The sequence below is a fragment of the Eptesicus fuscus genome, chromosome 9 (assembly GCF_027574615.1).
Source record: "Eptesicus fuscus isolate TK198812 chromosome 9, DD_ASM_mEF_20220401, whole genome shotgun sequence".
Lineage (NCBI taxonomy): Eukaryota > Metazoa > Chordata > Mammalia > Chiroptera > Vespertilionidae > Eptesicus > Eptesicus fuscus.
This window is the reverse complement of record NC_072481.1, coordinates 100,109,090-100,124,833: the sequence shown is the minus strand read 5'-3', so window position 1 is coordinate 100,124,833 and position 15,744 is coordinate 100,109,090. Positions and strand designations below refer to the sequence as shown.

The following is a 15,744-nucleotide window of genomic DNA, read 5'->3' as shown; positions in this document are numbered from 1 at the left end:
GAGCCACACTTGACACGTAGTTTCACCGCGGGGGAGAAGGGGGATTTTTGTCTATTTTTCCAGTATCTTTTCTTGTTTTCATTAGCATGAAAGGACAAGTAAAATGTAAATACCGTCTCAACTGATGCCACCACCTAAGCTTATCTTTTGCATAGGCAGCAATCTTGAGCAGGAGGGTCCAAGAGTCGTTGCATCATGCCTTTTTGAGCTTGCATCATCTTCCCTTGGTAAAGAACCTTCCTTATCTTTTCGTCTCCTAGGTTTGTTTAGGTTTCTATTAGCATATCACAGATGTTGTCATGACACAGGGTTTAGTTGGATGATTGGTTTGCCCCCTAGCAGTTGCACGTTCTGAGTGAATTTCCCCTCCTCAGGATGGATAAGTTTTCCAAAGACATAGAAAGCAGCGATGATGAATTTTACTTCAAAATGAAGAAAAAAGTGAAAAATGTAATAGTGATGAAAGTGAGTTCTCCGAGGATGCGAGTGGAGATGATGAACAAATCCCTGGTCCTAGTGGAACTACAGAAAGGAAAAAGTCCCTTGCTTTGCCCAAAGATCTGGATGAAAGTACTGACAGTGACAGTGACAGTGAATTCATAAAGGCAAAACGAAGACGCACAATTGTTTATTTGAGTGAGAGTGATGGAGATATAGGTGATATCATTGGGAAATCGGGTATAAGACCCAGTGAAAGTGACGTTTCTAGGGGAAAACAGGAAAAAGAAAAGTGGACATCTACATCTGTAAATGACAAAGAGCCTACCAGAATCCCTTTCTCCACTGGTCAGTTACATGTTGGACCTCAAGTTCCTTCTGGATGTGCCACACCAATAGAATTTTTTCAGTTGTTTTTTACTGAGACGTTGATAAAAAATATAACGGATGAGACAAATGAGTATGCTAGGCATAAAATTAGCCAGAAAGAACTATCCCAGCGATCCACTTGGAATAATTGGAAAGATGTGACGATAGAGGAAATGAAGGCTTTTCTTGGTGTAATACTAAATATGGGTGTATTGAATCACCCCAACTTGCAGAGTTATTGGTCCATGGATTTTGAGTCTCATATACCATTTTTTCGATCTGTTTTCAAAAGAGAAAGGTTCTTGCAAATATTTTGGATGTTACACTTGAAAAACTACCAAAAGTCAAGTAAAGATTTGAGAACAAGAACCGAGAAGGTAAACTGCTTCTTGTCATACCTTGAAATGAAATTTAGGGAGAGATTCTGTCCTGGAAGAGAGATTGCTGTTGATGAGGCTGTTGTTGGTTTCAAGGGAAAGATACACTTCATCACATATAATCCTAAAAAGCCAACAAAATGGGGTATTCATTTATATGTCCTCTCAGATTCAAAATGTGGTTACGTACATTCATTTGTCCCTTATTATGGAGGAATAACATCTGAAACGTTGGTGAGACCTGATCTCCCTTTTACTAGCAGAATAGTTTTAGAGCTTCATGAAAGATTGAAGAACTCAGTACCTGGTTCTCAGGTTATCATTTCTTCATTGACAGGTATTACACTAGTGTCACTCTTGCAAAGGAATTGTTCAAGGAAAAAACACACTTGACAGGGACAATAATGCCCAATAGGAAAGATAATCCACCTGTTATCAAACATCCAAAGCTAATGAAAGGAGAGATAGTGGCTTTCAGGGATGGAAATGTAATGCTTCTTGCGTGGAAAGACAAGAGGATAGTCACAATGCTCAGTACATGGGACACTTCAGAGACTGAGTCTGTGGAAAGGAGAGTGCGTGGTGGTGGGAAGGAAATAGTTCTCAAACCCAGGGTCGTGACCAACTATACAAAGTTTATGGGGGGTGTTGATATAGCTGATCACTACATAGGCACATACTGTTTTATGAGGAAGACTCTAAAATGGTGGCATAAATTGTTTTTCTGGGGGCTTGAGGTCAGTGTTGTAAATTCCTATATATTGTACAAAGAATACCAAAAAAGAAAAAATGAAAAACCGATAACGCATGTGAAATTTATTAGGAAACTAGTACATGATCTTGTTGGAGAATTCAGAGATGGTACACTAACTTCCAGGGGTAGATTATTATCCACTAACTTAGAGCAACGTTTAGATGGAAAGCTCCATATAATCACACCTCACCCTAACAAAAAACACAAAGATTGTGTTGTTTGTTCTAACAGAAAAATCAAAGGAGGAAGAAGAGAGACGATTTGTATTTGCGAAACGTGAATGTAAACCAGGTCTTCATGTGGGTGAATGTTTCAAAAAATATCACACCATGAAAAATTATAGAGATTAAAATTACTCTTTGAATGTATCAATAATTTGAAATATAAGAAAATCCAAATAAATAAGTTTGTATGAAAAGAAACTCCAGTTTTTTATTCTACTGCCGCACTTTGTAAAATCTGGGGTATTTAAAAAATTAAATCCCGAGTAGAATAAAGGAATCGAGAAAAAAGTAAGCGAGTGCAAAGGGTTAAGTTACTCTACTATGACTGAATTGTTTTCGATCTCTCCCTTAATGTCCTCTAGAAGTTTTTTATATGTTTAGGTGCTTCTGTATTGGATGCTTATATGTTTACCAGGGTTATATCCTCTTATTGGATTAATCCCTTTAGTATTATGTAGTGACCTTTGTTTTCTCTTGTGATGGCCTTCATTTCGAAGTCTATATTGTCTAATATGAGTATTGCTACCCCAGCGTTTTTCTTTTCCATTTGTCTGGAAAATATTTTTCCATTCCTTCACTCTCATCCTGTATGAGTCTTTTGTTCTGAGGTTGGTATCTTGTAGACAGCATATAGTTAGTTGGGTCATGTTTTTGTATCCATTCAGCTACCATATGCATTTTGATTGGAGCATTTAATCCATTTACATTTAAGGTTATTATTGATAGGTACTTATTTATTGCCATTTTAATTTTGTATGCCTAGTTTTCCCTCTCTGGTTCTTCTTCTCATTACAGCGGTCCCTTTAGCATTTCTTGTAATGCTGGCTTCGTGGTAATGACCTCCTTTAGCCTTTGTTTGGGAAGCTCTTTATTTCACCATCTCTTTTCAATGACAGCCTTCCCGGATATAGTGATCTTGGTTTCAGATCCTGGCTTTTCATTACCTTGAGTACTTCATGCTATCCCTTCTGGCCTGTAGAGTTTCTAATGAGAAATCAGCTGACAGCCTCTTGGGAGCTCCTTTGTAGGTAACAATTTGCTTTTCTCTTGCTGCCTTTAAGATTCTCTCTTTGTCTTTAATTTTTGGCATTTAATTATGATGTGTCTGTGTGTGGGTGTGTTTGCGTTCTTGCTTGTGGTTCTCTGTGCCTCCTGAACTTATGTGACTTTTTTCTTGATCAGGTTAGGGAAGTTTTCTGCCATTATTTCTTTAAATTCGTTCTCTATCCCTTGCTCCCTTTCTGTCTCTTCTGGCACACCTATTATGCAAATGTTGTTACATTTCATGTCCCTAAGCTGCCCTCCTGTTTTTTAGTTGTTTTTTCTTTTTGATTCTTTAATTGAGTGACTTTTTTTTAACCTGCCTTCTAATTCACTGATCTGATCCTCAGCTTCCCCTAATCTGCTGTGCATTTCTTCCAATGTGTTCTTTATTTGTGCTATGTCATTCTTTATTTCTGACTATTCTTTTTTCATAGTTACTATATCAGTTTTCTTCTTTCATTTGGGGGATTTTCTCTTCTTCTTGTTTTGGCTGCCTATTTGAGTTTGTGACTGACTATACAGTATATTAGTTAGATCTGCTACACCTCTCAATCTCTAGTGTAGGACTGTGTCAGATGCTGTTTCTGACTAATTAGATCAGACAAAGACGCAACACCTTCAAAGACCCACTTGATCCTGGATTGGCTTCAGGCTTGAGTAGCCCTCTGGCAATCATCCACAGGTGCAGTGAGAGGTTTTCCAATAGGGTGGGGCAGTTGCTTCTACTTGGAGGCTAATTGTTATTCTAGTCTCTTAATTGTCCACAGAAACTACAGGGCGGGACAAGAGGTTTTATAATAGGATGGGTCAACTGTCTGCCCCCCAGGCAAAAGCTGCTTGGATAGCAGATATGTGCCTGAGAAAGATGACCTCTGCAGCTTGATAGAATGACTCAGCACAGGAAATAGGGGTGTCTGCCTTCAGAGCTCTAACTCCATTGCCCCCAACCCTGGCTTCTGCTTACATAGCTCCAGTCCACTGTGGCCTCCCTCTGCCAGAGCCCAAGGTGTGTGGCTGCACATGAAGTTTTGTGTGTTGGTCCTTTATTGGGATACCTGCATTTCCAGCCATCTCTCCCTGGCAGACAGCAATCCTTCTGCTTTTCACAGCTAGGTGTTATGTTGGCATCTTTCTCAGTTCTGGTGCTCTTTGCTGGGGTGCCCAGCTTGAGGTTTAGACTCCAGAGTCCTCAGTTGGAACTCTCCACAGCTGAAATATCCCTCCAGAACTTCAGCTGCTATCTGTGAGTGCCTTACCAGCCCTTTCTGGCCTCCAGTCTCTATGCAGTCTCCACTTTCCTTTCTTGGTTATCAGGGTTCTCTCCAGTTAGTCCTCAGTTGATTATTCAAGATTTTTTTTGTATTTTAGTACAAAATAATTCCAATTTGGTCTTGGGAACGTGTCAGTGTAGCATCCATTTACTCCCCCTTGGTTTTTTAAAATACTTAAATGTGGTAAAATAGAAAGCAAAGTTCACCATCTCCACCATTTTTAAGAGTAGCTATTGACAACTATTAAAACCCTAATGAGTAAAAACATTAGACAGAGTCTAAGAGCATAAAGACATTTGATTTTTGGAGTTAAAGGAATCCACATAAATACAAAATAAGCATGCCATCATCTCTCTATGAGATGGAAGACATAATTTCTCAACTCCATATTTATGTATCCTAGGATTTATCAGAATCCTCAGACAAATGAACATGGACAAATAAATTTGTAAGCCAGATTTTAGATTCCCAATTCCTGCCTTTGCCAATGAATAAATAGGTAGACCATAAAATAGAACCTCAGAGTCTGACTATCACCAGAGTGGATAATAATTGACTATGAATAAACTAGAATTAGAAACAAAATTAGATTTGGCCAGAACCAGAGAGAACATACAATTCCATGCATGAGACCACCAGAGGAGCCTGGGAGGGTGAGGCAAGGACTCAAGAGTTCCAGGGCTAGATGAAAGTCGCCTTTCACAGAAAACTGAGAAACATTTTCTTAGTTATTTTGCATACAAATTCATATATGTGAAGGAGAACAGTCAGTAGTTGTCCAGAAACAAAGGCAAAAATAGGATTTAGAAAAGAAGGTAAAGAGGAGAAACTATAGACAATCTGGAAACAGTGAGTCTCATTTACATATTTCTGACAGAGGAACCTGATTGGCTGCTATGTAGCAGAAAAGTCTGTGTGGGCATTTTCTCCTGGAATAATGGCCATGTGGGACTATCCAAAAAATTCATTAGGTTTTAGAGTCATCAGAAAATATTTAATGTTTTACCTTAAGATGGAAGGGGCTGTATTTAAATAATGTCTTCTCATGTTCTATCATTAGCACTTCTACTTTATATAGACTAGACCTGAAACATTTCCTTCATCAGAATTCTTTTTTTTTAAATATATTTTACTGATTTTTTACAGAGAGGAAGGGAGAGGGATAGAGAGTTAGAAACATCGATGAGAGAGAAACATCGATCAGCTGCCTCTTGCACACTCCCCACTGGGGATGTGCCCGAAACCAAGGTACATGCCCTTGACCGGAATCGAACCCGGGACCTTTGAGTCCACAGGCCGATGCTCTATCCACTGAGCCAAACCAATTTCGGCCATCACAATTCTTCAGGTGGAACTAATAAGTAACCAGGTTAAACTTTTTCTCCTTCCTCAAATTTTGTTTACATTTTAGAAGTTTGTTTTTATTGATGACTCAAAGGTTTAACTTGGAAATTACTGTATAAATATAAAATCCTCTTCCCCTTCAATAGATTCCCCTCATACTTAAAATCATCTGAATTATGCTAATTTTATTATATAATGCCAATTAGGTATTCTGTCAAATGTTGAACTTAGGCCAATATTTAAGCTTCCAGAATGGACTCATAAACCTTATATAACGATGGGTTGATGGTATAGTCTGACTGTTTGAGTGTATAATAATATCCTAAAATTAAATTATTTTGTCTTTTATTGAAGAATCTTTTACTAGAATATGATAAGCAATCAGAGCAGTTGGATATAGAAAAAGAACGTGCTAATAATTTTGAGCATCAGGTAGAAGACCTTACAAGACAATTAAGGAATTCAACTTTTCAGGTAACTTTAAATTGAGAAAATGTATACATGAAAATTATACTTCATTTTCAGTATATTTGCATAAAATAAAATTAATACATAGACAGAAACTTAATTTCATTTTCTTTTCCCACTGTTGGGAAAAAACTAGCAACTATCCTGTCTTACTTATTGCTCTAATCCAAGCATGTCAAACTCGCAGCCCATAACGAATATTTTTACGGTCCAGCCAATATAACGGTATGTAAGAAATGTTTTAATAAAAATTTTTAACTTAATTTTTACAATATCCTGTTATACATAATTATTAATAATGAACTACAGTGTTCGCTAATGACTGATTACTATAATCATGTTGTATTCATTACCCTTACGTGCCTTATGCGCAGGCACAATATTTCTCTCCACTAATACTACCAGCGAATATTTTAACAGCCACTTGCCACGTCATTAGTCTTGGATTGACTTGTTTGGTGTGCAAAACAGGAAATATTTCATTTTCAGAGAACAAGAAAAATAGGTATATTTGCCTTACACTTATTAATTTATGCAGTTATTCAGTGTCTGATAAGTTAATGTTCAAGAAAAAATATTAATTTTTATTAAAATATTCTATTTCAGCCCTTTATATTCAGCATGTCTTTATTGAAATAAACCTACGTTTCTATGAAAATTGAAGCTTTTGTTTTTTTGTGGCCCACATAAACTTAAACCTTGTTTATTTGGCCCCTGTTAGCCTTTGAGTTTGACATGCTTGCTCTAATCTCAGTTCCCTTGGGGGTTTTTTAGTTTTGTTTCACTTTTGCCATTTTCTCTGCCAGTGTTCCTCGTCTTTTATATTGTTTGCCAAATTAATATCAACAATTATAGTGTTTAAAACTTATCCTCAACTTAACATTGTCATTCTTTGAAACTGATTTTGAAATCTTCATTTTTTTAATACTATGGCAACATTCTCTTTAATATACCATTTTATTCTTCCACTCCTATATGTATTTTGTGTGTTTTTACAGTAATGAATACTTTCTCATTCTAGTGTGAAAAATTAAATTCTGACAATGATGATCTCCTGGCTCATGTTGAAACACTACAGTCTAATGTCAAGTTATTGGAAATACAGATTTTAGAGGTCCAAAAAGCCAAAGCAATGGTAGACAAAGAGTTGGAAGCTGAGAAACTTAAGAAAGAGCAGAAGATAAAGGTAAAAATAGTCCTGTGGGATTAATTCATGTTATACATTGATGTTTTTATCAAAGTATTATTTAAAAGACTAGAGGCCCAGTGCACGAAATTCGTGCACAGATAGGGTCCCTAGCGGCTGCCGGCTGCCAGCCAGGGCCTCCCTTCCCCAGCTGTCGGCCACGTCCTCCCTTTCCCCAGCTGTTGGCCGGGGCCTCCCTTCATACCCGTGTTGGCCTGGTGCCACCTGCTCACCTGCTCCACCACCCCACCATAGTCCTGCTCTCATTGGGGCCCACCACTGCCAGCACTGTGTCACTGTCGCCCACCATGTTCCGCGCCACCCCCCTGGTGGTCAGCACACGTCTAAATCCCGATAGGTCGAACTCCTGCCCATAGGGACAATTTGTATATTAACCTTTTATTATATAGGATGGAAAGATTGTCCTGGCCTATTTGATTCAGTGGTTAGAGCGCTGGCCCATGGACCAAAGTGTTGTGGGTTCAGTTCCCAGTCTAGGGCACAGTACCTTGGTTGTAGGTTCAATCCCAGTCCTGGTCAGGAGGCAACCAATCCATATGTTTCTCTTTCCCCCCATCCTACCTCTATTCCCCTCCTCCAGTTTCACTCTCTAAAAAAATAAATAAATAAATAGAAAAAATATCCTCAGGTAAGGATTAAAATCAACAACAAAAAAGATGGAAAGATTATTGAATAGCATTTGTTAATACAGCAAAATTCATTAATTCCTTAATATATGCTAACTATGGATTTGAGAATCTAAGTTACGACTTTTGAGTGTATATTTTTTAAATACTGAAAGATTTCAAACATTTGTATTTTATTATGTCAAATTTATTTTATAGTTCCTTACAAATACCTTTTTAATGTTGGCTGGCATGGGGTGGGGGGGTGGGGGTTTTTAATTTTAGGAGCATGCCAGTTCTGTAAATGAACTTGAAGAACTTCAGCTACAACTTCAAAAGGAAAAGAAACAGCTACAGAAAACCATGCAAGAATTAGAACTGGTTAAAAAGGTAAAATAAAACATCAGACTCAAAACTTATGTCAGTAATTATCTTTGTTAAACTATTCTATAAACATTGAAAAGAAATCTTTCAAAAACATGATTACTTGCCGTGCTAAAATAATCATTTATAAATTGCTTGCCTCATAATATTGAAAATTGAACTTATTTCTCTGAATGCCTATCTCTTCAGAAGAATCTAGGCTCATGAATTATTAGATATTTTAGATATTGGGTTGGTATTTTATTTTTGTACATGATTATTATACACATGAAGATTTAACTTTGGCTTATTTTTCTCAACTTTTTTCAAGATGAGGCTAATAGGAAAAGTACTGTACAACTGTACAAGCTGTTTAAAATACTAGTATCTATATATATAAAAGCCAAGCGAATGGAATGACCAGTCTCTATGACGTGCACTGCAGCCAGCCAGCTGGCCCAATCGGGGGCGGAGCCGACTGGCCAACCTCCCATGGCCCCTCCTCCCATGGCCCCTCCCCCTGGCCAGCCTGGCCCCAATCGCCCCGATAAGGGTGGGCTGGCCCGACCCCACCCATGTAGGAATTCATGCACCGGGCCTCTAGTTTATAAATAAGAGCCCCACAAGAGAATAACTACCAATTGATGTTAATAAAAAATAAGAGATACAATGAAACTGAGGAAGTTAGATTAAATAAACTATTACAAAACACATTTTGAAATTACAAAGTAGAAAATATTCAGCTTTTAGTTTTTTCGTTACTGTGTAAACGTTATTTCAGAAAAGCATAGTAGAATGTGTTTATTCCTATGGCATCATTTTAGCAGTTTTACATATGAAATTAACTCATCTTTTATTTTGTGGATCATTTAATTATAATATGTGCAGGATGCCCAACAAACCACATTGATGAATATGGAAATAGCCGATTATGAACGTTTGATGAAAGAACTAAATCAAAAGTTAACTAATAAAAACAGCAAAATAGAAGATTTGGAGCAAGAAGTAAAAATTCAAAAACAGAAACAAGAAGCCCTACAAGAAGAAATGAGTAAGTAAAACACAGTTCATTTTAACTTAATAATAACTTCATCATAACAGAATATAGTAGAGCAACATTACTTGTTTATTTCACCAGTTTTTGACTGCCAACCAGATCTTTCACACAGTGCTAACCATTTTTAAGGACCAGAAAAGTTGTAAAACCATTTGTAGTACAGACATTGACAGCCCATGTTGGTGAATAACGCATTCACTTAAATATTTCATAAGTACCTATTGTGTGAGTAATACAAAAATAAAAAGGGGTCTTTGTCAATGATTTTTTGATTGTCAGCAGAGTGGGATAATTTAAATAGCTGTGAAATCTTTCTTTTTAAGGTGATTATATTCCATTTTATCCATAATGGAATTAATATTTATATTAATATCGCTTTAGACCTAGCTCATTCAGCTACATCTCACAGAATGATATGTTCTATTTTTATTTTAATTCAGCCCACAATATTTTTTCATTTCCTTTGACTCATGGATTATTTAGAAGTGTGTTGTTTAATTCGTAAATATTTTAAGGAATTTTCAGATATCTTTCTGTTACTGATTTTTAAAAAGTTTTTTTAATATATCTTTATTATTTTCAGAGAGGAAGGGAGAGGGAAAGAGAGATAGAAACATCAATGATGAGAGAGAATCATTGATTGGCTGCCTCCTACGCGTCCCCTACTGGGGACCAGGCCTGCAACCCAGGCATGTGCCCTTGACCAGAATCGAACCTGGGACCCTTCGGTCCGCTCTATCCACTGAGCCAAATCACCTAGGGCTCTGCTAATGATTTTTAACCTAATTCCTTTGTAGTTAGAGAACATATTCTGTATGATTTAATCCTTTTAAATTTATTGAGTTTTGTTTTATGGCCCAGAATGATTTCTTTTGGTAAATGTTTCATTCACTAGAAAATATTGTGTTAGACTATATTAGTTGTTAGATAGATTGTTCTATCTAATGTCAACTAGATCAAGTCAGTTGACAGTGTTTAAGTTTTCTACATCCTTAGTGATTTTTTACTACTGTTCTATCAAGGACTGAGAGAGGTATATTGAATTCTCTGTATTCTGAATTTTGTTTTCTTTTTAGTTCTGAAACATGGGGCTCAGGGTACAGATTCTTCCTGTGGGTCTTTGCCCTGTGAAGTTTGAAGAATAAACATATGGACTAAAATATTTCTTTAATAAAAATGTAAAAGTTTACTGGAAGCATATACAAAGTCCATCTAGGCAGGGGTGTCCCCAAAGGAGAAAAGCCTGCTTTTTTTCTCTCTCTCTCTAATAGGAAAAATATCTAAATCCAAAATCTATTTCTGCTGAGTCTTTTTGTCTCCTGGTTTACTAGTATAAAGGCTGCAGTTCTTTGTCTGGACTTAGCCCTTCCTAATTGGACTCTTCCTTAATTTAGGAGTTCTGTGCTTTCCTCATTGGTCACTGTGCTACATAGTGTTGGTTTCAAAGTCTAAAGCCCACGTGGTGCCCCTCACTGCCTCTCCCCCTTACTTTGCAACATTGTCCATCTTATCTGTTCAGGTTGGAGTTGCTTTTGATCTCCCTTATGGCTCTGTCTCAGTTGTCCTTGCCGGAGATGTTTCATTACCCGTTATGGCTCTCTCAGCTGCTCGGGTCAGGGCTGCTTTTGATCTACTTTATCCTGTTTTAATTGTTCAGGCCAGAAATGCCTTCATCCTCCTGGACACCTCCCTTTCTGTCTGCCTCGTTAAGCTAGCTAGCTAACTCTTATCAGTTCAGTTGAATTTGCTTCACATACTTAGAAACTCAATCCTGCAGGGGAGGGCAGTTAGGGGTGACCAGGCCGGCAGGGGAGGGCAATTGGGGGCAAACAGGCTGGCAGGGGAGCAGTTAGGCATCAATCAGGCTGGCAGCGGAGTGGTTAGGGAGTGATCAGGCTGGCAGGCAGAAGCGGTTAGGGGCAATCAGGAAGGCAGGCAGGCAGGCGAGCAGTTGGGAGCCAGCGGTCCTGGATTGTGAGAGGGGTTTTTTCTGTTCTGATTGGTTGATTTCCACTATTCAGTCTTCCAGGTCTCTGACTCATTCTTCTATAGTAACAAATCTGCAGTTGATTCTTTCTAAAGTATTTTTCATTTTAGTTATTGTATTCTTCAGGTTTACTTGGTTCTTAATATAATTATTGTTGAAGTTCTTTCTAAGTTCCTCTATTTCACTCTCAAATTCAGTGAGCATCCTTATGATTTTCTTTGAATTCTTGACCAGGCATATTACCTATCACTGTTTCCTTAGGGTTTTTTTCTGGGGATTTTTCTTGTCCCTTCATTTGAGAAATATTGTTTTGACTTTCTATGTTAGTCTATATGAATTAAGTAAAAATAACTCTCTCTCTTGGTCTTGAAAATGTGGCCTTATCTTCAGAGACAAAAGGCTCTAAGTAGTATAGGTGAGGACACCCTGTGGTGATCTTGCAGATAGGTCAAAGTACCCGAATAGAGGGAGTTCTAGCCTACCCTGTTGATGTGGAGGGAGCCATAAACAGTGGCACTCACTAGCTTCTCCAGCCTGGGAAAGTTCCTGTGGTTCCCCAGCCTTCTCTATGCACTCTGTTTTTTGTTTGTTTGTTTTTTGTTCAGAAGCTGTCCGGAAGGAGTACTTGCTCTCTTTATACGTGTATATTTGAGTATTCCAATGGAAGGGGTTAAGTTCAGTGTCTTCCTATACCACTGCCATCTTGGACCTCCTTAGTTTTCTCATTTTTATAACAAGAATAAAAGTCTAGATTTTGTTACTCCCTCATGGCCAGAAATGAGTTGGCACAGGCAGTGCGTGCTAAGAGTTCAGAGTGGAGAGATTCTGTGCACTGAAACAAACTCTTACAATTTAGGGCTAAAGTTAATCCTTAAAGTTAAGGTTTGGAGAGAAAAGGCTAATTGAGAAGGGTATTCCTTTCTCTAGCCATGGTATAGTGAACCCCTTTCACATCCCGCGTGGTTCAGGGTTCAGGTTCAGGGTTCGGGCTCTGGAGGAGGCCACATGCAAATGAAAGAGACTAGAAAATATTAATTTGGAAATATTGGGGGCCAGGCGGGAGCCCAAATAAAGGAAAAGGACTCTGCCTTGCTCTGGCTTTGGGGTCCCTTTTATTCAGATTATGGGATACACCCATAGCCCTTAGGCTGGCAATCCCAATAATAGCCAATCAGCAGGATTTACATAAGACTACAAGGTGAAAGTTGCTTCAGCTACCATTGTCTCAACTAGACAGTGGGTGGTTGGCTCTGACCTTTCAGAGCTTCAAGGTTGACCAGCCTTCCGGGTTCCTTGTCCACACCTCTCTGCTAGTGAAGATAATGGGCAGCTTCCAACACCATGGTATGAGCAAAAATTAAAGAACATAATTTTGGGAAGGTTTGACTAGTTGGAATGAAGGCTTGACCTTTTAGGAAGTAAAGTACAATTAAGGAAGATATATTTCCATTCAGTTCATGAAGTACCTGAATACCAGAATGTATGTGGGCCCTTTTTAAGGACAGTGAGGAAGATTTGCCCATATAGTATATCAAATTAATTAGAATGGGGTAGAATCTTGAAAAAGCCACCAGCCTGTGGCAGCAAAGACTTTGGTATCTGAGCTAAGGAATTGTGACAGAATAGAAAGAAGGTGAGGAAGCAGGGGGACAATGTTCCATGCAAATTTTTTTTTAATGGTTGGCTCATTCTGCCTAATGAATTAGGAATGCCAGTTTTAATCTCAAACCCCTAAACAGCTAACCCCAGTCTAACTTTTCAGATTAATTCTCATTACTCTCTTATAGGAAAAGAGGACTATTCATTTTTCCTGAGACACGATTTAAGTGTATATTTCATCTGCTACTATTCTTCCTTTCATGCCCTGGCCCTCCTACCCTTATGCTCACCTTTTGAAATTCTTCCTGATTTTAAATGTTTTCTTGTACTATGAAATCTTCCTTGTCCCATGCAAACTGTATATAAACTAGAGGCCCGGTGCATGAAATTCATGCACTGGGGTTGGGGGGGGGGCTGGTCCCTCAGCCCAGCCTGTGCCCTCTCACAGTTTGGGAGCCCTGCGATCGATTGTCCCAAAAAGGTAGGCCCTGCCCACCCGGCCAGGGCTCTGCGATGAATTGCTCCCACAGAGGGAGGCCCCACCCACCTGCTGCAGCCTCCTGGTCGGTGGCCTGGGCCTCCCTCTTTGGGGTGATCATGGAGCCCCTCCAATGGATCGATTGCCCTGCTGGCCGGTGGCCTGGGCCTCCCTCTACAGAGTGATCATGGGGTGATGTCAGGGCCCCTGACTGCATCGCACATGTCTTGGCTGGCCTGGCACCAATGGGTGTCATAGTGCGGTTGTCCAGACAGTCATTCCGCTGTTCAGCCGTTCAGTCAATTTGCATGTTATGCTTTTATTATTATCGATAATCTTGATAATCTTTAGTCCATGGATCCCCATAGCCTATTGTATTTTTTTCTTAACGTTTATATTTTGCTTTACATTATCATGTAAAATGTTATCCCCTAATTTCATCGTACATATTCTTTGAGTTCAGGATCTTAGTATATCTTGCTTATCATAATTCCTGGGAGCGCTTAACAGGGCTTTGTATATCATTTGTACTTTATAAAATGCTTTGCAGAACTAGGTAAATAGTTACCAGAAAATAACTGAATAGATTTATCATAAAAAGGCATAGTACCTGTTCATATTTACCAAGTAATACAATCTGTATGTATGGATTTAACTTCATGAAGTTAATCATTGCTTTTAAGATCTTTTAGTAGCACTGGTCTAAACCAGATGTCAAATACACTTTTTTTGTAAAGGACCAGGTAATAAATCTCCATGGCTTCTACATGGTCTCTATCATATGTTCTTTGTTTGTTTAATAATAGGCTGTTGCCAGATTTGGCCTGTGGTTGTAGATGGGTACCTGTGATTTAGACAATGAATCCACTTGTTCCTATTTGATATTTGTTTCTTCTTTACCTCTGTAAGCATGAAAGTATTTGTTTTTCTTACATTTCAGTTCCTTAGTAAACTATTTTTCACTCACAATACCTTCAAAGTAATTAGAATCACAAAAATAGAAAACCAGCTATGTGCCTCTATTATGATACAATTGAAAATATGCAGCACCTATTTTGAGGTGTTTCTTAAAGTAAAGTTTTTATCTTTTTAGCTATACCATAAGTACATACCTTTATTTTAGAGATATAGAGTGGGGAAAAAGTAGGTTTACAGTGTGAGTACATGAAACACAGTTTATTCTTGTATTTTTATTTATTAACCAGAGGGCCTGGTGCACGAATTCCTGCACCGGTGGGGTCCCTTGGCCTGGCCTGGCCTGTGCCCTCTCGCTATCCGGGACCCCTTGGGGGATGTTGGATAGCCAGTTTCCAATACCTGCAGGCCAGGCCGAGGGACCCCACCAGTGCACGAATCGTGCACCTGGCCTCTAGTATGCATATAAGATCTTAGGTTAATCTCTTCCCACCCTCCCTCCTTTCCTCTGAGATTCATCAGTCTGTTCCATGTTTCCATGCCTATGGTTTCCACTCTTGCATTGAGCATCTGCCCCCTGGTGGTCAGTGCGTGTTATAGCTACCAGATGGTCAGCTGGTCACTTAGACTTTCATGTATGTAGACTAGAGGCCCAGTGCACAAATTCATGCACGGGTGCAGTCTGGCTGGCCTGCCCCAGTGGAGGCCAATTAGGCTGGGCCAGCGGAGGGGAAGGGCTGTGGCAGTTGGCTGGCCGGCCCCATCCCCGATCGGGATGTTGGGGGTCAATTGGGGACTGGGCCAGCTGGGGGGTGGGGGATCAATGGGGGCCCGGATCAGGCTGGTTGGCTGCCACAGTGCATGTTATAGCCACGGGTCATTCTGGTCATTTTGCCGTTCTAGTCGCTGAGCTTTTTTATATATATAGACTAGAGGCCCGGTGCATGAAAATTCATGCACTGGAGGGGGGTCCCTCAGCCCGGCCTGCCCCCTCTCACAGTCCAGGAGCCCTCAGGGGCAGGAGGTAACCTGGCGATCAGGGGAAGGCGAAGCCCCCATCACACCTCTGCTGCTGCCACTGCCAGCAGCTCAAGCCTCTGCCAGCCCTGGTTACCTGAGCCTCGGGCTGGCCCTGGGAGGCTGGGCAGCTGCCATCCGAAGCTTTGCTGTGCCTCGGCCAGCCCTGCTTGCCTGAGCCTCAGTCAGTGGGGGGTGCAGGAGGACTGGAGGCCCCCGGTGGGGCT

General features: G+C 39.6%; 1 protein-coding gene across 1 annotated transcript in view; it reads left to right on the top strand.

Moving 5' to 3' along the window:
* GCC2 (GRIP and coiled-coil domain containing 2) overlaps nucleotides 1-15,744 on the top strand; it is an 82,221-nt gene that overhangs the window by 32,731 nt on the left and 33,746 nt on the right. The window contains exons 10-13 of the mRNA XM_054721602.1: nucleotides 6,176-6,295; nucleotides 7,311-7,475; nucleotides 8,387-8,491; nucleotides 9,353-9,515. Coding sequence (XP_054577577.1) covers nucleotides 6,176-6,295; nucleotides 7,311-7,475; nucleotides 8,387-8,491; nucleotides 9,353-9,515 — 553 coding nt within the window. The remainder of the gene's footprint in view (nucleotides 1-6,175; nucleotides 6,296-7,310; nucleotides 7,476-8,386; nucleotides 8,492-9,352; nucleotides 9,516-15,744) is intronic.